Genomic DNA, 17,400 nt, shown 5'->3' with positions numbered 1-17,400 from the left:
AATATAACATTATTATTGTCTCAATACGCTGTAAGTGGGAACGCCCTTGGAGGACCGAAGTCCAGAGTGTTGGGGGTTATGGAGTACGATTAGGATGTGTGTGTGCATTTGGGCAAAAAAAGGCATAGCTGGGCTGGCCAGGCTCCGGTACAGAAGCAACCCATGCGGTCAGGCATGTGGATGGGTGCTGAGAGGAGTAGGGGGGAGTCAGTGCTAGAGTCTTGCTATGTGTTCAGCGTGTCCAAATTTCGTCATAGGTCTGCGCTACATTCTGCTGTCATGTGTGTTGAGGCGTAGTCTGGTATAAGTAGGTATGAGAATTGTGAACAGCATGATCGAATTTTGTCATAGTCCTTGCTGTATACTGATGTGTGTGGATATCCATGCCTGCGGCCAGTGAAGTGGTTTATTATACATAGCTATAATGTGGCCACATGGAATGTTGTGATACAGGAATGAGAATATGTTTACAGGAATGGTGATTGAGAAGCGTTGTTAGGACCATTTGAAGTCAGTGAATTAGCTTTTTGGAGTATGGGCGCGAAGTGATTTTGATTGAGATTTTGAAAATTAGAAATTCTTGTCGAAGATTAGTGGTCTACACTTGAACGTTTGCAGTGTGAATTATTAGCCCTGAGGAGGACCTTGACTTCAAATGTCGAAACATGTGTCGGCAAAGCCCACCTATTATTTGAAAATTAAAGATATTTGTATGAGATTGCTCAAGTGGTTCTTAATCTCATTACCAGTGGTTTTTTGAATTACTAATTAGGCATTGGCGCAAATGGGAAAAATTATTAAGCAGTGTATTATACATACCTTGCCGCCATTGATGGCGCTTTGTTGTTAGGGCCGACACTCAGATACTTGGCTTCTTCTGTCGACTCTTGCGGCTGTGATAAAAAACAGTTAGCAGCAGGGACAGTCTATGCTCCAACTATTTGCCACAGGATGCGCACGGGTTGTGCTTCCAGGTTCTTCTAGGTGGGTCGTTTGGTAAGTCTACCCAGATATCAAAAGCTTACTGATCATTTTAAGGAGGCACCTTTACCAAGGGCTGCTGATCGTATGGTTCATATTTGCGCAATACCTGCCCACCGCCCCCCATTCCTTCCAGATCAATGCTAGGCTGGTTCTTGATTGCCTCCCTGTGGTGTTGCACAGGGGACCCCCACCAGGCCTGCTGGTTCGGGATATGGCCATGGCGGCCGACTTCCCATGAATTCCCTGCAGTGCATCCCAATCCGTACGATTGCAATGATGGTGGCGGTGGTTCTATCACACCACTGTGCTTTTACCACTATTGTTGCGATTTGCCTGTTTTTCCGTACATGCCTGGTGCAGTCATTCATCAATCCTGTGACATTACATATATGAGTGCTGTGATTTAGCTAGTGGCGCTTGAGGGGAGGCAGGGTCATGATAGGTGTATGATAGTGTGTGTGTGTGTGGTCCGGGCTGCCGCAAACAGTCAGCACTGTCAGGTGTTTGGAGGTCGTTGACGGCACAAATGCATTCGCCACTGCCTGGGGAGACTGTTCATATACTTGTGATCTTAAGTTTTAGGGGGTTTTCAGGATAATGTAGTGACTAGCCAGGTTTTGAGGGCTTTTTGAAAGGTGAGGTAGTTTTCGGTGTGGCGGATGTGCAGAGGAAGAGTGTACCAGATGGTGGGTGCTAGGATAGAGAAAGCTTAGCCGCCAACTCTGGTGGAGTGGTGCGGTGGAATAGCCAGGCAGAGACCTTAGCCCGATGAGAGGTTTCTGGGGGGCTGGTAGTGGAAGATTTTGTTCTGAAGGAACTCTGGTCCTGTATTATGGAGGTCTCGGTGTGTGATGCACAAGGCTTTGAAGGTTGCTCTTAGGCTAACTGGAAGTGAGTTCAAAATTGTGAGTGCGGGGGGTGATGTGTTCTCTGGGCGATAGGGCAAGGAGCAGTCCGGCTGCTGCATTTTGGATACGTTGAAGTTTCCTGAGATGGCATGCACGGACGCTGAAAAAGAGGGAGTTGGCGTAGTCCAGGCGGGAAGTGATAAAGGGTAGTATTGGGGAGACACTTTCAGGGTAGAGAGGTAAGGAAAGGTTTGTTTTAGAATGCGTAGATGGAAGTGGCAGGTTCTGGATACAGAGTTGATGTGCTTGGAGAGGGATAGCTCTGCGTCCATGGTGCATCCAAGATTTTTGACGGAGGTGGCAGGTGGGGCTCCAAGGGAAGCCGACCACAGTAACGGTTGGGGGATCAGAGTGATTTTGCCACATATTGGGATCTCTTATTTGCCCGGATTGAGGATTAGGTGGTTGTTAATAATCCAATGGTCGATGTCTGAGAGACGAGGTGAGGTGGGGAGGGCTGGGTCTTGGGGATTTTTTAAATCATTTGCGTATCGTTTGCGTAGTTGTAGCAAGGTAAGGTTGTGTGAGCTGGCAGTGGGCCTAGGTAGATGCTGAAAAGGAGCAATGAAAGGGAGGCTGCTTGCGGCACCCCTTTTGTGACTCAGCAGGGGGAGGAGAAGAAAGGGTGAAGGAGAAATATTTGTGAGCGATTGGAAATAAAGGAGGTGATCCAATTAAGGTCAGAATCTGTGATGCCTAGGGTGAGGAGCCTGCTCTTCGGTATTGTGCGGTTGATTGTATGAAAGGCCACAGATTGATCCAGGAGGATGAGTGTGGCACACCCTTCTGAGTCGACACTTCTTTTTAGATTGTTCCAGATGGAGACCAAAGAAGATTCCATTCCACAGAGGGGTCTGTGTTGAATCCGTGCTGATTCCTCCCAGAAACCTGGTCTGGGATCCTTCTCATGTGGCCAGAGAAAGGCAGACGCTTCCTGATCTTGACCCTCTGGGTGGTGTACTGCGGGAGGATCACATGGGGGAACAGACCAGGAAGACTGGGAACCCCCAGTTTAACTTTCCCCATAATCCCACACTTCCGATGGCTGTTTACCAAACTGTAGAAGTTAAAAGAAGCAACTTTGCTGAAGGGGACTACAAGTTCCATAATCCCAGAAGTACTGGGACGAGGAAGATGGATGAAGAGGCATGCAGTTGTGGTAGTCAGGCAATTAAGCCTAACAGCCCACACCTGAAGGAACCTGGGAGGCATAAAAGCCCACTAAGGTGCAGGCAATTGAAAGGAGCTGTAACTGTGACTGAAATGCAAGCTGTAGCAGTAGTAGCAGAAGGAAGAAGGCAGAAGACACGAGGTTGGCAAACCAAGCAGAAGTGGGAGAACAAGAGAGACGCCGGTATGTGGAAACAGCGATTTCACTTGCTTGTTCTGAGAGGGTCCTATTCCCCCAAACTCTGAAGTGCAGAGGCAGTGCAGTGGAAGGTATGCAGGAGAGCTCTCTTTCCCCATGTGAGCATGATTGATGTGGTTGCTACGCGTCAAACGTGCTGGAGACCGAGGAGCAGTTGTCGAGCCGTGGGTCTCAGCAACGAGAGGCCCTCTATAAACATGTGGCCGAACAGGAGTCACCTTCAGGGATGAATGGTGTGGGTCCCTAAGAAGCCAGAAGCAGTAGAAGTTGTGGCAGAAGTCATGGAAGCAGTACGACCCGCAGAACAAGTGTTAAAGACGCTGGTGAGTGAAGCACAGCATTCTAATACCTTGCGCAAGCATTGCCGGCAACAGTATCCAGTTCCCTATTCACTTGCATATGGGTTAAAGCAAGTAGAAGTTGTTTATTGAAGCTGAAATATCTGAATAATGGAAATGTATCACTCGGGTATAATATGGAATTTATTTTACTCGCTTGGAAAGCAAACGCTGCTTAAATGCATTCTTCAACCTTTAAAAGACTGTTACTGTCTGAAGAGTTGTTGCGTGTCACTAACTGAGAAGAGTGAACGTTGCTAAGACCAATACCGAATACCTAACCTTGATAACACAATTGCTGAAACTTTTACCTTGTGATAACGACATCAAGGAGTGGTCGCATGTGCCTAATTGTGATTCCCAAATTGGGACTGAACGCTATCCTTCACTTTAACATGGCATACCGTTCATATATAAGAAGTTCAAGTGTATATATTAAAAAAGAAGAGACCAAGCATTGACCAAGCCGAGTTAAAAAGCAATCTAACTGTACTGTGAATTTGATAACAGTTCAATTGGCCTAGGATACAAGTGTGCAAGCATTACCTGAAGCTAAGAGAGTGGCACCAAGGCTTCTGGGTAATTACTTGGGCTGATAGCTGCCAGAAAGGCGCAGGTAAAGTTGTAGAAGGGAAACTGGCTATTTTGAAGTGGACACAACCTGTAGTGCCAGAGACTGGAAGACAGGGAGAAGTGAGTCTTAAAGGCAAACCTAGGTATTTATTGTGGCAGACGGACAAGAGAGGTAAATAGGCTTCCCCTTTTGAAGAGAGATATTCAGAGGAAGAGTGCCTTGCCTACTTGAAGGTGTTGAAGTACTTTAAAGCATATCTTGTCGAAGGCTGCCTAGAAGTACAAATCACTGAAGCTGTGGTAATGGTCCCAAGTACTGAAGCTGTGGTGGTACATCTGGTTGTCAGTAGATGCAACACTGAAATAGTATAAACAAGGTTGAGGAACTGTGAGGTAAAGGTGTTTGTGCTCATGGTGAATCAAGTAGAAAAGAAGTTGTTGAAGTGGAATCAGCAGCACTGAGAAGTCATCCTGAGAAATAAACCATTGTGAATTCCAAAACTGTAACTAAGGAAATACTAAGTGTTCACCAAGAACTATGTATCACTGACAGTTGTGGGTATTGCATGTCTTTTTGAACTGTGGCAAATCTTCTTGAAGAGGTGAGAAAGCATTGGGCCTGGGATTACCATTGTTGCTATTTGGTGGAATTGGAAAGGAGAAGAGATTTGCTATCATTGCAACTTTGGTTAACAAACTTTTACTTCGACTTTGAAACATCAAGAGCTGATTTGAGACATTAGAAGGTTATTCAGAAACTGTGCATGTTGTTCATGTCATGTTGGATTGCCATATATTTTTTTTGTCTACTTGTTGCTTAGTGTGAGGGCCAGTTATCCTATGTTAGTTTTTTCCCTTAGCTTTGAGTAGTCAGGGAAATCTTCAGCAGAGTAGGGATAGTGAGGCATTTATGATTCTATTTATTTTGAGAATGAAATGGCATATTTTGATAAATCATCAAACAGTTGTCTGCCATGTATTAATGCCCCCTAACAGGTCAGTACCCCGATTGGGGTGGGTCGAGGAGATTATTGGCTTCAGTGAAAAGGCCAAGTTGCTTATATGGCACACAGTCAATTAGTTTGGCAGTGAAGTGGGTATTGGAGATTGGGCGGTAGCTTGATGGAGAGAGTGGGCCGAGGCTGGGTTTTTTTGAGTAGTGGTTTTACATTAGAGGTTTTGAAGGCCTCTGGGAAAGTGCCTGATGGTAACTCGTTATTTACAATGGAGCAGGCTACACTGCCAGCACTGGTGGAGGTAAGGATCTTTTTTATGACAGCAGTGTTGTCACAATTGGTTGAGTTTTCTTCAACAATTAGTTATCATGCCATTATAACGCTGCCCACACATATTATACAGGTCGGTTTATGAGCGCACACTTATGTTACAGGCTATAAGCATATTTATTGCCCCAATTAGGTTGAGCCCTCTTGCCATGGATCATATGTCGAGCCAGTTTGCACTGTGTCCTTTATCCCTTCACATTCAAAGAAATATGAGGCTGTTGTAGTACACATTTCAAGACTCAAAATATAGCAGTATGTCAGAAGCCTGCACTTAGCTTGGGGTAACCAGGGCTCTTGATATGTCAGGCCCTTCCACCCAACTCATGCTGTTTATGTTAATGAGTGTTCCAGAACTCTATGGATAAGGGTCTGCTCTGGGGAAATCCTTGGTGGCAAAGGCATGTCTGGAAGTGGTTGTTCATTAGGTAGCGATATGCCCAAGGTGGCCACTGGAGTGCCACTTGGCTTGCTGGGACAAGTAGTACACAGGTGCCCATAAGGCTTTTTGTCCACTAATTCTTGTTAAAGCCAGACTAGCTGTGCAAAGATCTTCCAGAGAGGGTCCGTGCACATTCTTATCCACTCTGTGCGTGTGTTGTAGGTGTCCGTTGGTTGGTGAGCACAGTCTCACAGGTGAAGATTCCCTGTGCATGGGATTACAAATGACAAAAGCAAGGAAGTGCGGTAACAACTATATTTGATTAATATTTCTTCCAGGCCAATCATATTTTGGAAAGCATTTACAAGATATGATTTAGTATGACATATTATCTGATTTTGTGTTCTAGGTACAGATGGGCATTTGTTCCAGAAGTAGATACAGAAACATTGAACATTCCAATGGATCTCGTGGAAAATCGCCAAGAATGCAAACCTCATGTTGTCAGGATCATGGAGCTTCTCAAACCAAAATATGGGGTAAGATTGAGATTCAGGCTCCTGTATTTAGCGGTGACCATGTATTCGAATCAGTGAAATTCTTGCAAATCTGTAATGCCATACAAAATATTTAAATACCCTAGATTCTCTGTCGAGTTGATGATAAATGTTATGTATGACATAACAGCTTTCCTAGAACAGTCTTCCTAAAGAGTGTTATGTTCTGTACTGCATAAAATCTTCATGCTAGATGTTGTGCAGCAGTGTTCTCTGAACTGTAGTGACAAAGATTACTGACTGTTGAGCATGACCTTAACACCAGCATCTATGTTCTTAGATGGCACTTGGGGGAAGTTCAGCAATATGCACTGTCTTCTGTTACTTGATGGCCTCCCACTTACATTGGCCTACCTTCATAATATACATCCATGCCAGGCTTTAGGGCCAGTCATTCGGCAGCTCCTGGATCTCTTGCGCTGGTTCCCCTCCACACCTGCTGCCAGACCCGGTGGGGTTTGACACAGCTGGGCCTGACACATTTGATCATTCCTTTTTATATACTGTATCGAGTTCCTCCCTTGCGGATTGTAAAAGTCCTTAGTCTCTGTTAACAACTAACTATGTATGCCTACTTGGGGCCATCTTGTACCCAGTAAGAGCACAGTCAATGACATTCATGTCTGCTGTGTACTTATTTGTCCTAGTGGCTTTAGGTTTATCTTCGGTATGGCAACAGTACATGGGTTGACTTTCAGTAAAGTGGTTCTGAACAGTGGGAAGGGCTAGGGAATATTGGGGACTGGCAACATTCAGTGGGCTGTACCCCATATGATCGTCCCTGTCCCCAGGGATGTAGTCCCTCCCCATGAGGTCCTCCCGCATTAGACCACCTGTAGGAGGACTATTAGGTAGTGGCCACACCTCCCTAGCCTCATGGGAAAGGGCTCCCCCTTGGGGAGAAGTGACGACACCTTGTGAATCTTCAGATTGTTGATTGTCATCCCGGTGTATATGACCATGAGGCATTTATTGATGGTGCTGTTTGGGTCTTCGGTTGAGGTTACCTTGAAGGTGAGTTGATTATCATCTGCATAGTTGTAGGGGGTCAGCCCATAGGTTTGAATAAGTTTCATTAGGGGGGAAATGTAGATGTTGAAGAGGAGTGGGAAGTGGCTAGATCCTTGTGGTACGCCGCAAGTGATGTTTGATTTTTAGATGTAAATGGCGGCAAGTATGTTCTTTCAGTTTGGTTGGCAAGGAAAGATTTTAGCCATTGTAGAGCAAAGTCTTTTATGCCGCATTCCTCCAGTCTGGCTTCATAGCCGAGAGCAGTGCTGGGCATATTCGACCCCTCTCCTGCCCCACTACCAACAATGTCAGTGCCGATAAATCTTTAGACACCGAAAAAGGTTCTATGGAAGCTGGATCAACCCGTGCATCCAAGGATGTCAACGCTACGGCATCAGAATCCCGATCGACACTGACATCCACCATATTGGCATTGAGAGACAAAACATTCAACCCGCAACCCCAGTCTGAATTTTTCGACACTATGGCTGGTATCTTCGGTAGTAATTACGCTGATGATCAAGGGGATGTTCACCCGATTTACTTGGGTTCAGGAAGGGTTGATTATTTTGAAGAACAAAATCACCTTTTGCAGCTGCCTCAAGGCCTCCATTACACTAGCGGTCTGGACACCTCTCCAGACCTCGAATTCCAGCAAACTCAGACCTATGTTCATAATACTTCTACATTCAGGGCTTTAATAGAAAGGGTTATTGACACCCTGGGATTGCATTCATCAGTAGCACCCATACAAGGTTATGACCTTACTGACATTTCAAATGAAGGCCCCACCACAGAACACAATATGTCTTTAAACCCTGCCATTGCAGATCCTTTAACAATGATGTGGCAAAACTCTTGTTTCATTCCTCCCGTCAGCTCCACCATTTCCGGAAAATAGAAGCTGGCTAGAGGAGACACCTCATACCTCTCCGCTCACCCTTCCCCAGAGGGGCTTGTTATGCAGACTGCTACTGTCTCGTATAGACCGACATCTTCCACGTTCATTCTGCCTCCAGACAAGAGAGCAAAAAAAGTTGATGCTTTAGTGAAGAAAGCCTATTACTACAGGCAGTAGGCCCTAAAAGCTACAATTGTGGCAAGCAGTTTTGCCAAGTACTCCTTTGCTCTATGGACAGCAGTTGAAAATGCTACTCAATATGTCCCAGAAGGAGAAATGTGCAAGGATTTCCTACAGCTAGTGGAGGATGGGAAAGAAGAGGTGGCCAAACAGTCCCTGTGAATGGCCTGGACATCGCTGACTGTGTGGGCCGATCTATGGCATCAGCCATAACACTAAGAAGGCAGGCCTATTTAAAAACCTCAGGTTTTTCGCCTAATGTCCAAGTCAAGCTTCTGGACATGTCCTTCGAAGACTATCTTCTATTCAGCCAGAAAGCTGAGGATTCCTTAGAAAAATTTAAAGAATCAGAAACCGCTGCCAAGTACTTAGGCCTAGCTGCGCAGCCGGGCAACCCTGCATTTAGCTTCGCCTCTAGGGCACAAAGGTACAGGAGATATGCTCCTTATGGCAGGAGAGTGCAGCTCCCGCAGGCCAGGCAAGGGCAGAAGTGTTTCTCGTGCTCTGGAAAGGGGTAGAGGAGCTTCTAGAGGCCAGCACGCAGCGTTAGCGGTGGGGGCAACCCAGCCTATGATGCCGCTTTGATTTTCCCCTCTCAGAGCGCACCGGTTGGAGGACGGTTGGTGCACCAGTGGCAGGGAATTACTTCTGATACCTGGGCTCTTCCGCTCATTCAGTGGGGTTATTATCTGCCATGTGTAAGGAAACCACCGGACAGACTGCCCCCACCACCAATCCAACCGGCACAGGAGCTCCGCGAAGAAGTGAGAGCCCTGTTGTTGAAGTGTACCGTGGAAGAGGTACCTCTCGAGCAGAGAGGATCGGGTTGGTATTTCCGGTAGTTCCTGGTACCCAAGAAGGGGGGAGGTCTCCATCCCATTTTAGACCCTGTGGCCTTCAACAAAATCAGGTTAAGCAATTCAGCAAGAGAATATGGTGACTCTGCAAATATATAAATACTACTCTTCTTCTTTCCTGGAATAATGATTCACAAGATATTTAAGACTGTCCTTGTGGGGGATGGATCATATGTGGCTGCCAAAACAGCGATACAGGATTATTTTAGCCCACTGGTAAATGCAGACCACAAAAGAGTTTGTTGAAGCAAGCCCGTTAGGAAGTGCAAAAATCTTTAGGCATGCATCATGTGGGTCTACGTTAGCTATCCCTATCCTACATGCTTCTAGATGAGGAGGATGAGTTTTTTCGCATGGTCAAATCCAGGACTTCCTGAGTATACATAATATACTAGGCCCTAGGCAATCAGGTTTTCAGAGTGCACACAGCACTGAATCTACTCTTAGATCTGCCTCTATCCATGTGTTGAAGTATTTTAGTCTTCAGATCGAAGGGCAATGCTTAATTGTTGATGTTCATGGATCTTACGCTTGCTTTTGTTTTGGTAGATCATGCCACCTTAGCCAGCAGACTATTAGAGCGGGCCAGATTCTCCAAGGAAGCTGTCAGCTGGGTGCTCTCATTCCTGTCTGACCGTACTGCAAAGGGTTTTCATGAGGATGCCATGTCAGAGGGATATGCTCTAAACTGTGGCATGCCACCGGGATCATGTCTGTCTCCAACCCTGTTTAATATCTTTATGCTCACATAGTTCGATCAATTAGATGCTGAAGGTACTAGTTATGCTAACCATGCGGACGATACTCTCGGCCTGAGTGTTTTCCAATGGTATTTCGCCTCTATAAAATGCTTCCATGAATCAGCCCCTCTGTGTCTCTTTCCACTTACAGGCGATTACATGAAGGACACTAAGGTCATCAACTCCACGTTTAACCAAATTCATCTCTGGATGTTGCATAATGGCCTAGACCTAAATAACTCTGAAACAGAGATCATGATCTTGCGCACTGCTCCTAAATTGCGTAACTTAGATCAGGCCTACTCTTCCTTTCAAATTGCAGACTACCGCCTTCCTACTCTCAAGTAGGTGAAGACAAGGGGCGTAATTATTGATCAAGAGCTCTCAATGAAGGCACACATGAGTGGCTTAGTGTCGAACTCCTCTTACTACATTAAGCTCCTGGCCCAAATTAGGCCGTGTCTTGATGCTTCGAGTTGTGCCACTCTGGCTAGGGCAATCATAGGCAGCCGTCTGGACTACTTTGCCAGTATCCTACTAGGCGCTGGGAAAGGAGAATTAAACCGCCTACAAGTTGTGCAAAACAATGCTGTGAGGGTTGTGGTGGTCATACAGAAAACTGATCATGTGTCAGTAGCACAGAAATCACTACACTGGTTGCCTATAGCAAAAAGGGTCATGTTTCGTACCCTATGCATTGCACATTCATGCCTTCATGGAAATAGTCCTCGTACCTTACAGCTCAGCTTAAATGACTATCTGACAGACGCAGCCTCCTATCCAACAACATGGGTCTATTGCAAATTCCCAAGGCAAGATTATCACAGGTAAAAGACGGATGCTTTTCAACTTCCGCACCACGATTACGGAATGCTCTTCCCCCTGACCTGAGATTGTGCGCTAGCCTTCCCTGCTTTAAACTCAAACTGAACATGTTCCTTTTCGAATGAAATAGAGCTCTACCATTTTATGCCTGATCCCTTATTTGATTGTTAATGTTGCTTGTTGTCTGTCAGTTTTAGCGCCCCCATGCCTCAGGGCCTTTGTTCCAGCGCTTTAGAAATAAATTAAATGAATACATAAAATTGATCAGGTAGTCAATAAAAAGACAGAGGCTCTTGACACCCACATTTGACATAATAAATGCTTACCTATAGAGTACCATAGTCTTATCCACAGTGGGTATATATGCTGTATAATAATATGTTCACCTCTGCAAGAACTAGTTTATTACCATTCTTTTGTTCCCTGTAGGACTATTCAGATACAAGAACTCGGCCTTTGGGTTTTTTTGGTGGCCAAAATATTGCAGGATACAGTGAAGGGCACTGGGTTGCTTTCCTGGTGTACCTAATGCCAGTGATAATGTCAATAAATGCCTCATCGGAATAAGAACACCTGACAAGATTAAGAAATGTACTCTGCCATCTGCAAGGTAACTGACTAAAAATAAACAGAGGCAAGTGTATGTTCCAGCACCGGATCCTAGAAAGGCAGCCGACATCAAAGTATTATCACCTCCCACATTGCAGTAAGAAGTGTGACATTTATAAGTTTGGTGAACATTTGGGGTTGCTTTATCCCGGATTTGGTCAACATCACAGAACCATTGTGAGGCCTCATCAAGAAAGACCACCTCTTGACGTGGGGTAAAAAGGAGAAAATGGCTTTTGGCAAAACCAGCCAGGCGGTGGCTGATGCCACCCTTCCCTTTTTAAACCTATTTTATTTTTTATTTTATTGCTGAAAGAGCGGACCTAACTCGAGAGCAGCAGAGTGCTGTTCAGAATGTGGGTAGCATAGTGAGGGCTGCAGAAGTTGTAGTGGGTGCCAGCCCCTCCAGGAATGGAGCTGTTTTGGTGCGAATTAGAAAGGAGCATGGCTTTCCACTTCCTATGCCAGCAAGGTCTACAGACCAACTGAGCAACTCTATTCCCAAATAGAGAGTGAGGCATTGACAGGATTATAGGTCTGTAGACCAGTTCACCAAGAAAATGCAATGTGTCTACATTTAAGAATAAATCTGTTACTGGCATTGCTCTAGGAAATCTTCCATACCATCATTTTTAACATGTCTGCACAATTCCAAGAAGGGGACTAGCGATTTGCAAATCAGTATTGGTAATGCCACCTTGTTTCACCCTTATGAGCCTCTTCAGCGAGGTGAAGCTTGGATTTCTGTGGCACAGGATATCTTCCTACCTTCACAAAAGAAAAAATATTATTTTAACATCCTCTTGTATGCTGTGTGTTTCTTGCATCCACCCGAATGTTGTCCTAAGAGTTTCCCTTTACTGCCTAGTCACGTTTACCACTAGTTGAGTCAGGTAAACCTTCTGGGGAAACAACCACATTCGCCTCCCACAACCCCTACCGTTCCCTCAACATAGTTACATTTGCATCAGCCTGAATATTAGATTTTATTCTTAATCAGCGTGTTTTACACCATTCTGTGAACATACTGTATAACAGGATGTCATGGCGAGTCTGTATTATTGTCTGATTTTCTTTGACGATTAGTAAATTGTGTACAATCTACATAACACAATTTTAGTAAAGGTATTAATGGTTTCATTTTTATTTGTAGGCAATCAATTTAATGAATGAAATGACGTCAAAGAAACTTGAGTTTCCTCTTCTTAATCTCCATTCTATCTCGAGTATCACCCAGTTGCTGCCATTCTTCAGAATTCTGAGCACCGCTTTCAAAACGCAGGCTAAAAGCCCACCGGATTCCACCTCCTTCACCGTGGAGTACCCTGTTGAAGATGGCTCCAGGGTTTTGAAAGAACTAGAAGAAAACATTGAATATGATTTTCTCGATAATTTAGAGAGTTAATCCTCTAGCAGAACGGTTTCCCTAATTCTGTTGGAATGTATTGACAAGCCGAGTGAAGTCACCTTTTCTGACAAAATGCAGTAAACTAAAGGACCACGCCCGGAGCAATTTATAGGAACATATAAGTTGCCGACTCTTCTTTCTTCTCACTGATTGTACAGTTCAGTTAATTTCATCCACATTGTTTCTTCAACAGTGGGTGCCATTGCAATTTGAATGTTCTCCGGTTAAACTTTAAACTTGCTGCATAGCAGCTTGAAAATTGTACTCTGCCCATTTAAAGGAAATCAAATTAAACAAGACATCAGCAGAGCAATTTGCCAAAAATATGGCATAGGGTGGCAGTTCTGCTCCCACTACATATCTTGTGATTGTTGCTATAGCAAAACAAGAGGCGGCTTTACTTTTTAACATCAGGTGAAAAGACATTGCGTATTATTTCAAAGTCCATCATGTAGCATATTTGATTGAAGGTTCCTATCACTCAAGGTGTTTTTCCAAAGTATGTTGGGAAAATCTATCGCTATTCCTTTGTAAGCTAATGTTAAACATGGTTGGAGTCACATTCCAAAGAATACCGGTCAGAGGAAGGGCTTAAATTAATGTATTGTTTACTATTGTTTATGTTTTATATGTTATTTATGCTTGATTGAATCATTTACTGTTCCTTCCATTCATGTACATTTCAACCTTTAATTACTGCCAGACAGGTTCCTCTGTGACGCATACTGTGATGACCATTACAATAATGCAAAAAACATCTGTGCCCGTTTACGCAGTTTGGAGTTGTCCTCCTAATAGAAATACAAAAATCATGTTTATGTTTGTATAAAGGCGGCTTGATTGACACGTAATCCTAGTTTCACAGCAGAACATATTCCAAGTAATATAGGCATGGAAGCTGTGTAGAACTTTGCAAGAAGGTTGCAGACGATAATTACAATGGTATATATTGCTTCCGCCACTTGGTCTTTTAAAACGGTAACAATCAAAGGTGAAAGCATACGTTCTAAAGATGAGCTAGGACATTTCATAATGTTACCTTAAAGGAAGGCTGATGAAAAACCTGAGCCATCATATATGGGTTATATAGAGCTGTATCCATTACTATTTCAAAAGCAGCTGGCCTGTTCAAGCCAAGTTTATGTCATATTCATATCCTCTTGATCTTCCTCTTCTGGTAGGGTGTTAATTTGGCTCACGGCTCAGTTCTTCCTATAGTGGAGTACCAAGGACCACTGTTGTTACTTGGTCCTGTAGATGCAAAGCATTCCCTTCTGCTGATTGATTCGTCTGAGGTCACACCACCCAGATGTCTGATGTCAATTTCTTATTTTAAATCGAACTACAGCCATTTTATTGAAACCATTTAACACCTTATATTGAAAAGTGAATTCCAAAATCTGGATAATGGCAAACAATGCCAACAACTCGTGAACAGCATTGCATCAATCCCATCAGTGAATATCGTGGGACTGGCTAGGTCGTAATGGCTTTAAAATTAAGCATCCTTCGGTCAAGACTGTAAACCTATGAAATCCATAGCCCTTTTCCATAACTGCTTGCTCTTTGCTCACAAGCCCCGTTTTAATCACCAAGAAAAAATCTGTAAATGCTATTCGGCTATCAAGTCATCTCCGTCCAGCATATTGAAAAGCCCTGCTCCTATGGTACTATTAAACTCAGCAGACTCCAAGCCCTCCTCCCAATTACCACCCTCAGTGCTTTTTATTCTTGCAGCATACAGACTTCCGAATTAATCATCTGAAGATATGTTTCCAAGTTACTTAGTGCTCTCCACTTAATGTAGTTTCTCAATAGTTCCCCAAAATGCCCCTACCTGCCGTCCTCATCAAGCAGTTGGCTACCTTCTGTTTTAAGCACTAAAAATGAATAGTCCTGGTCGATTGCTTTTGCACTTTACCTACAAGTTCACCAATAGTAGTAGTTGTTAACTTGACCCTATCCAGGTGCCTTGCAGAACCACTTTTGCTTTGGTCTGTTTAGGAGCTACCATTTCTCAGTACGGCGCTAAAGCCAAGGCATTAGACGGCTCATAAAGTCTTGAGTTATGGCTTACATACCCCTGATCGGCTGCGGGCATCTTTTTACATTTGTCAGTGATTTGGGAGATACAGTTCCAAGCCTTCGTTAAGTTCTGGTGGAACACACCAAGCAGGATAAAAGAGCAGCTAGTGGTGTAATGAAATTAAATAAATAACTAACACAAGAACTAAAAGAGATCCAGTCCAGGTCTTTTAGCAGAAATATATAAGCATTTTCTCGGCCAACTATTTTAATGGAACTTCCTGGTCAGTTGATAACTCTTGAGGCCCAACTCTGGAATTGCCAGGGTAGTCGATAAACTCTGAAAACAGAGCCATTAAACCTCCTTATCCACCAATTATGTTAGGCAAAACCCTTGCCTAAACTCTAATACAGGCGTGATTGGGCAGTATTGGATACTGTCATAATTAGATCTATAATCAACAAGCCACTTTGGTCAGAATGCAGCTTGATTTGGGGTCCGCTTCAGTAATGTTTGCAATGGCCACGCCACTAACCAGAGTGAAATTTGTAAAGGAGATTTTTTTTTCTGCAAATTTGTGTATGTTGTAAACAGGAATTACTCCTCCAGTAGAAACGTCACCATCCAAGCTGTGTGGGTCATTTCAGTGTCTGCTGGCCACATACTTTTGCAATCCATTCCAATAATTATTATAAATAAAATATCATATGATATCATAACTATGATCGATATTTCCAGTACCTGTATGATTGAATATTGATTAAAGGTGTTGCTCTCCTTTCCTTACTGTATAGTAATAATTTGGACAACAGCTGCTTTCTGACACTGCCCCATTCATGTCTGTAAACCATGCATTAGAGCAGGGGTCTGCGACTTTTGCCGCTATATACGTTTTTGGTATAGATCTGCCATCAGCCCCAGCCAGCATATTCAGTGGTGAGGGGTCATGGGAGTTGTAGTGCAAAATCTCTGTAGAGCCGCAGGTTGCAGGACCCTGCTCAACAAGATGCAACTCTCAGTTGGGAGAGACATCCTCAATCTAGAAATGAGTCAGCACAGGCTGGTCCTCTCCATTGTTACCATGGAGTTGCACACCCTGTGAAACAACAACACAGATGGAAATCGGGGATACCTTCCTAAAAATTGCCTTACTCTCTCTACTTGGCTGCCATTCGTGACGAAAAGCATGTGCACAATATTCCTTTTGGTGCACTCTGGCAGAAGCATAGACTTTACGGTGAACACGCTTGAATGTCATTGGGGACAAGTTGAAACAGGACAATGACCATGCACAACCGCTTCTGATGGGTAGAGATTGTTTTGTTGTTCTTTGCTGCATGTCTGTCATATTCATCTCTAGCAAAGAGTAATTCTTAAGTAGTTCACCGGCTAACAACAAATGGGGCAACTTAGATGCAGTCAGCCAAGCTCATGGAGAGGCACAGTAAAAAGAATACAAACCTATGAAATTAATGTAATTGTTTTATGGCCTCTGTACATGTTGATGCAATTATGCCTAAAATGGAATGCTGAGTGTACCCTTTAACTCAATGTGAATTAATTCTTGACAATTAACTTGAATGGGATGTTTGCACAAGGCATTTTTATGTGCATTCTTTGGTGAAACCGATGACGTTTGCAAGCGCCAAGATTTCCAATGTCTTTTCAGCGTACATTTGTGAATAAAATATAATACAAAATAATGCATAGACCAGACTCTGGAAACCTTCAGGGATGCACGTATTCAAAATAAAGGGTTCAGTAGACGAATGTATTTATTAGAAATCAGTTTCTAATTAATAGTGTTTTCCTGCACTTTGCCAGTATTATAAAGAACCATCATAAAGGGAAATCTTTGATCCCGCACTTCCATGCATTCCGGGCAGAAAATAGGAGATTGGTAATAATCCAACACATAATGACAGCAGAGTTGCCTATTCCCCTTGGAACAAGTGTAATTTAAAAAAAATAACATTATCTGTATTTCTTGGGCAAATTGTGTTTATGTTGTTTCCGTGTCATCCCTAATGACAGGGTGCATGCTAAGCCGGCCCACCTTCTAGTCTTGCAGACAGATGAGTGAAATCTGAGGGAGTACACATTGGGGAGAACTCTAAAGTGCGTGTTTGCGTTGTGTGTAAATTTAGTTCTGTCTGTCCCTGTGGTAAAACAGCCTATGATGGCTGACGATGTACATGTGTCGCTAAACCTAAGAATATATACTATTCCTGCCATATAATGGTGGTACATTTTAGGCACATTGGGCCGCGTTAGGAGTTAAGGCTACCTATAGTAACCTCCTTGCTCCCTGGTGTAATGGCCCTGTTATGTGCCTCCACCCACTTTAACAGTCTTTCCTGGTCCTCCGGAACATCGGCCGTTTGCTGAGTGGCCTACCCTCCTCCCGCCTTCTCAGGACTATCCGGCTTCATACCCCTGCTAGCTAATC

At 43.9% G+C, this 17,400-nt stretch overlaps 1 protein-coding gene across 3 annotated transcripts in view; it reads left to right on the top strand.

Annotated features, from left to right (window-relative positions):
• DOP1B (DOP1 leucine zipper like protein B) overlaps positions 1 to 16,725 on the top strand; it is a 1,145,257-nt gene extending 1,128,532 nt beyond the window's left edge. For all 3 annotated transcript variants that reach the window (XM_069636119.1, XM_069636117.1, XM_069636118.1), the window contains exons 36-37: positions 6,247 to 6,376; positions 12,671 to 16,725. In XM_069636119.1, the coding sequence (XP_069492220.1) occupies positions 6,247 to 6,376; positions 12,671 to 12,922 (382 nt within the window). In that variant the 3' untranslated portion in view covers positions 12,923 to 16,725. The remainder of the gene's footprint in view (positions 1 to 6,246; positions 6,377 to 12,670) is intronic.
• Positions 16,726 to 17,400: the final 675 nt, after the last annotated feature.

This window comes from Ambystoma mexicanum, chromosome 7p (genome assembly GCF_040938575.1).
Source record: "Ambystoma mexicanum isolate Mex_15411 chromosome 7p, UKY_AmexF1_1, whole genome shotgun sequence".
NCBI lineage: Eukaryota > Metazoa > Chordata > Amphibia > Caudata > Ambystomatidae > Ambystoma > Ambystoma mexicanum.
Note: the sequence above shows the minus strand (reverse complement) of the source record. Positions and strands in the feature narration are given on the sequence as shown.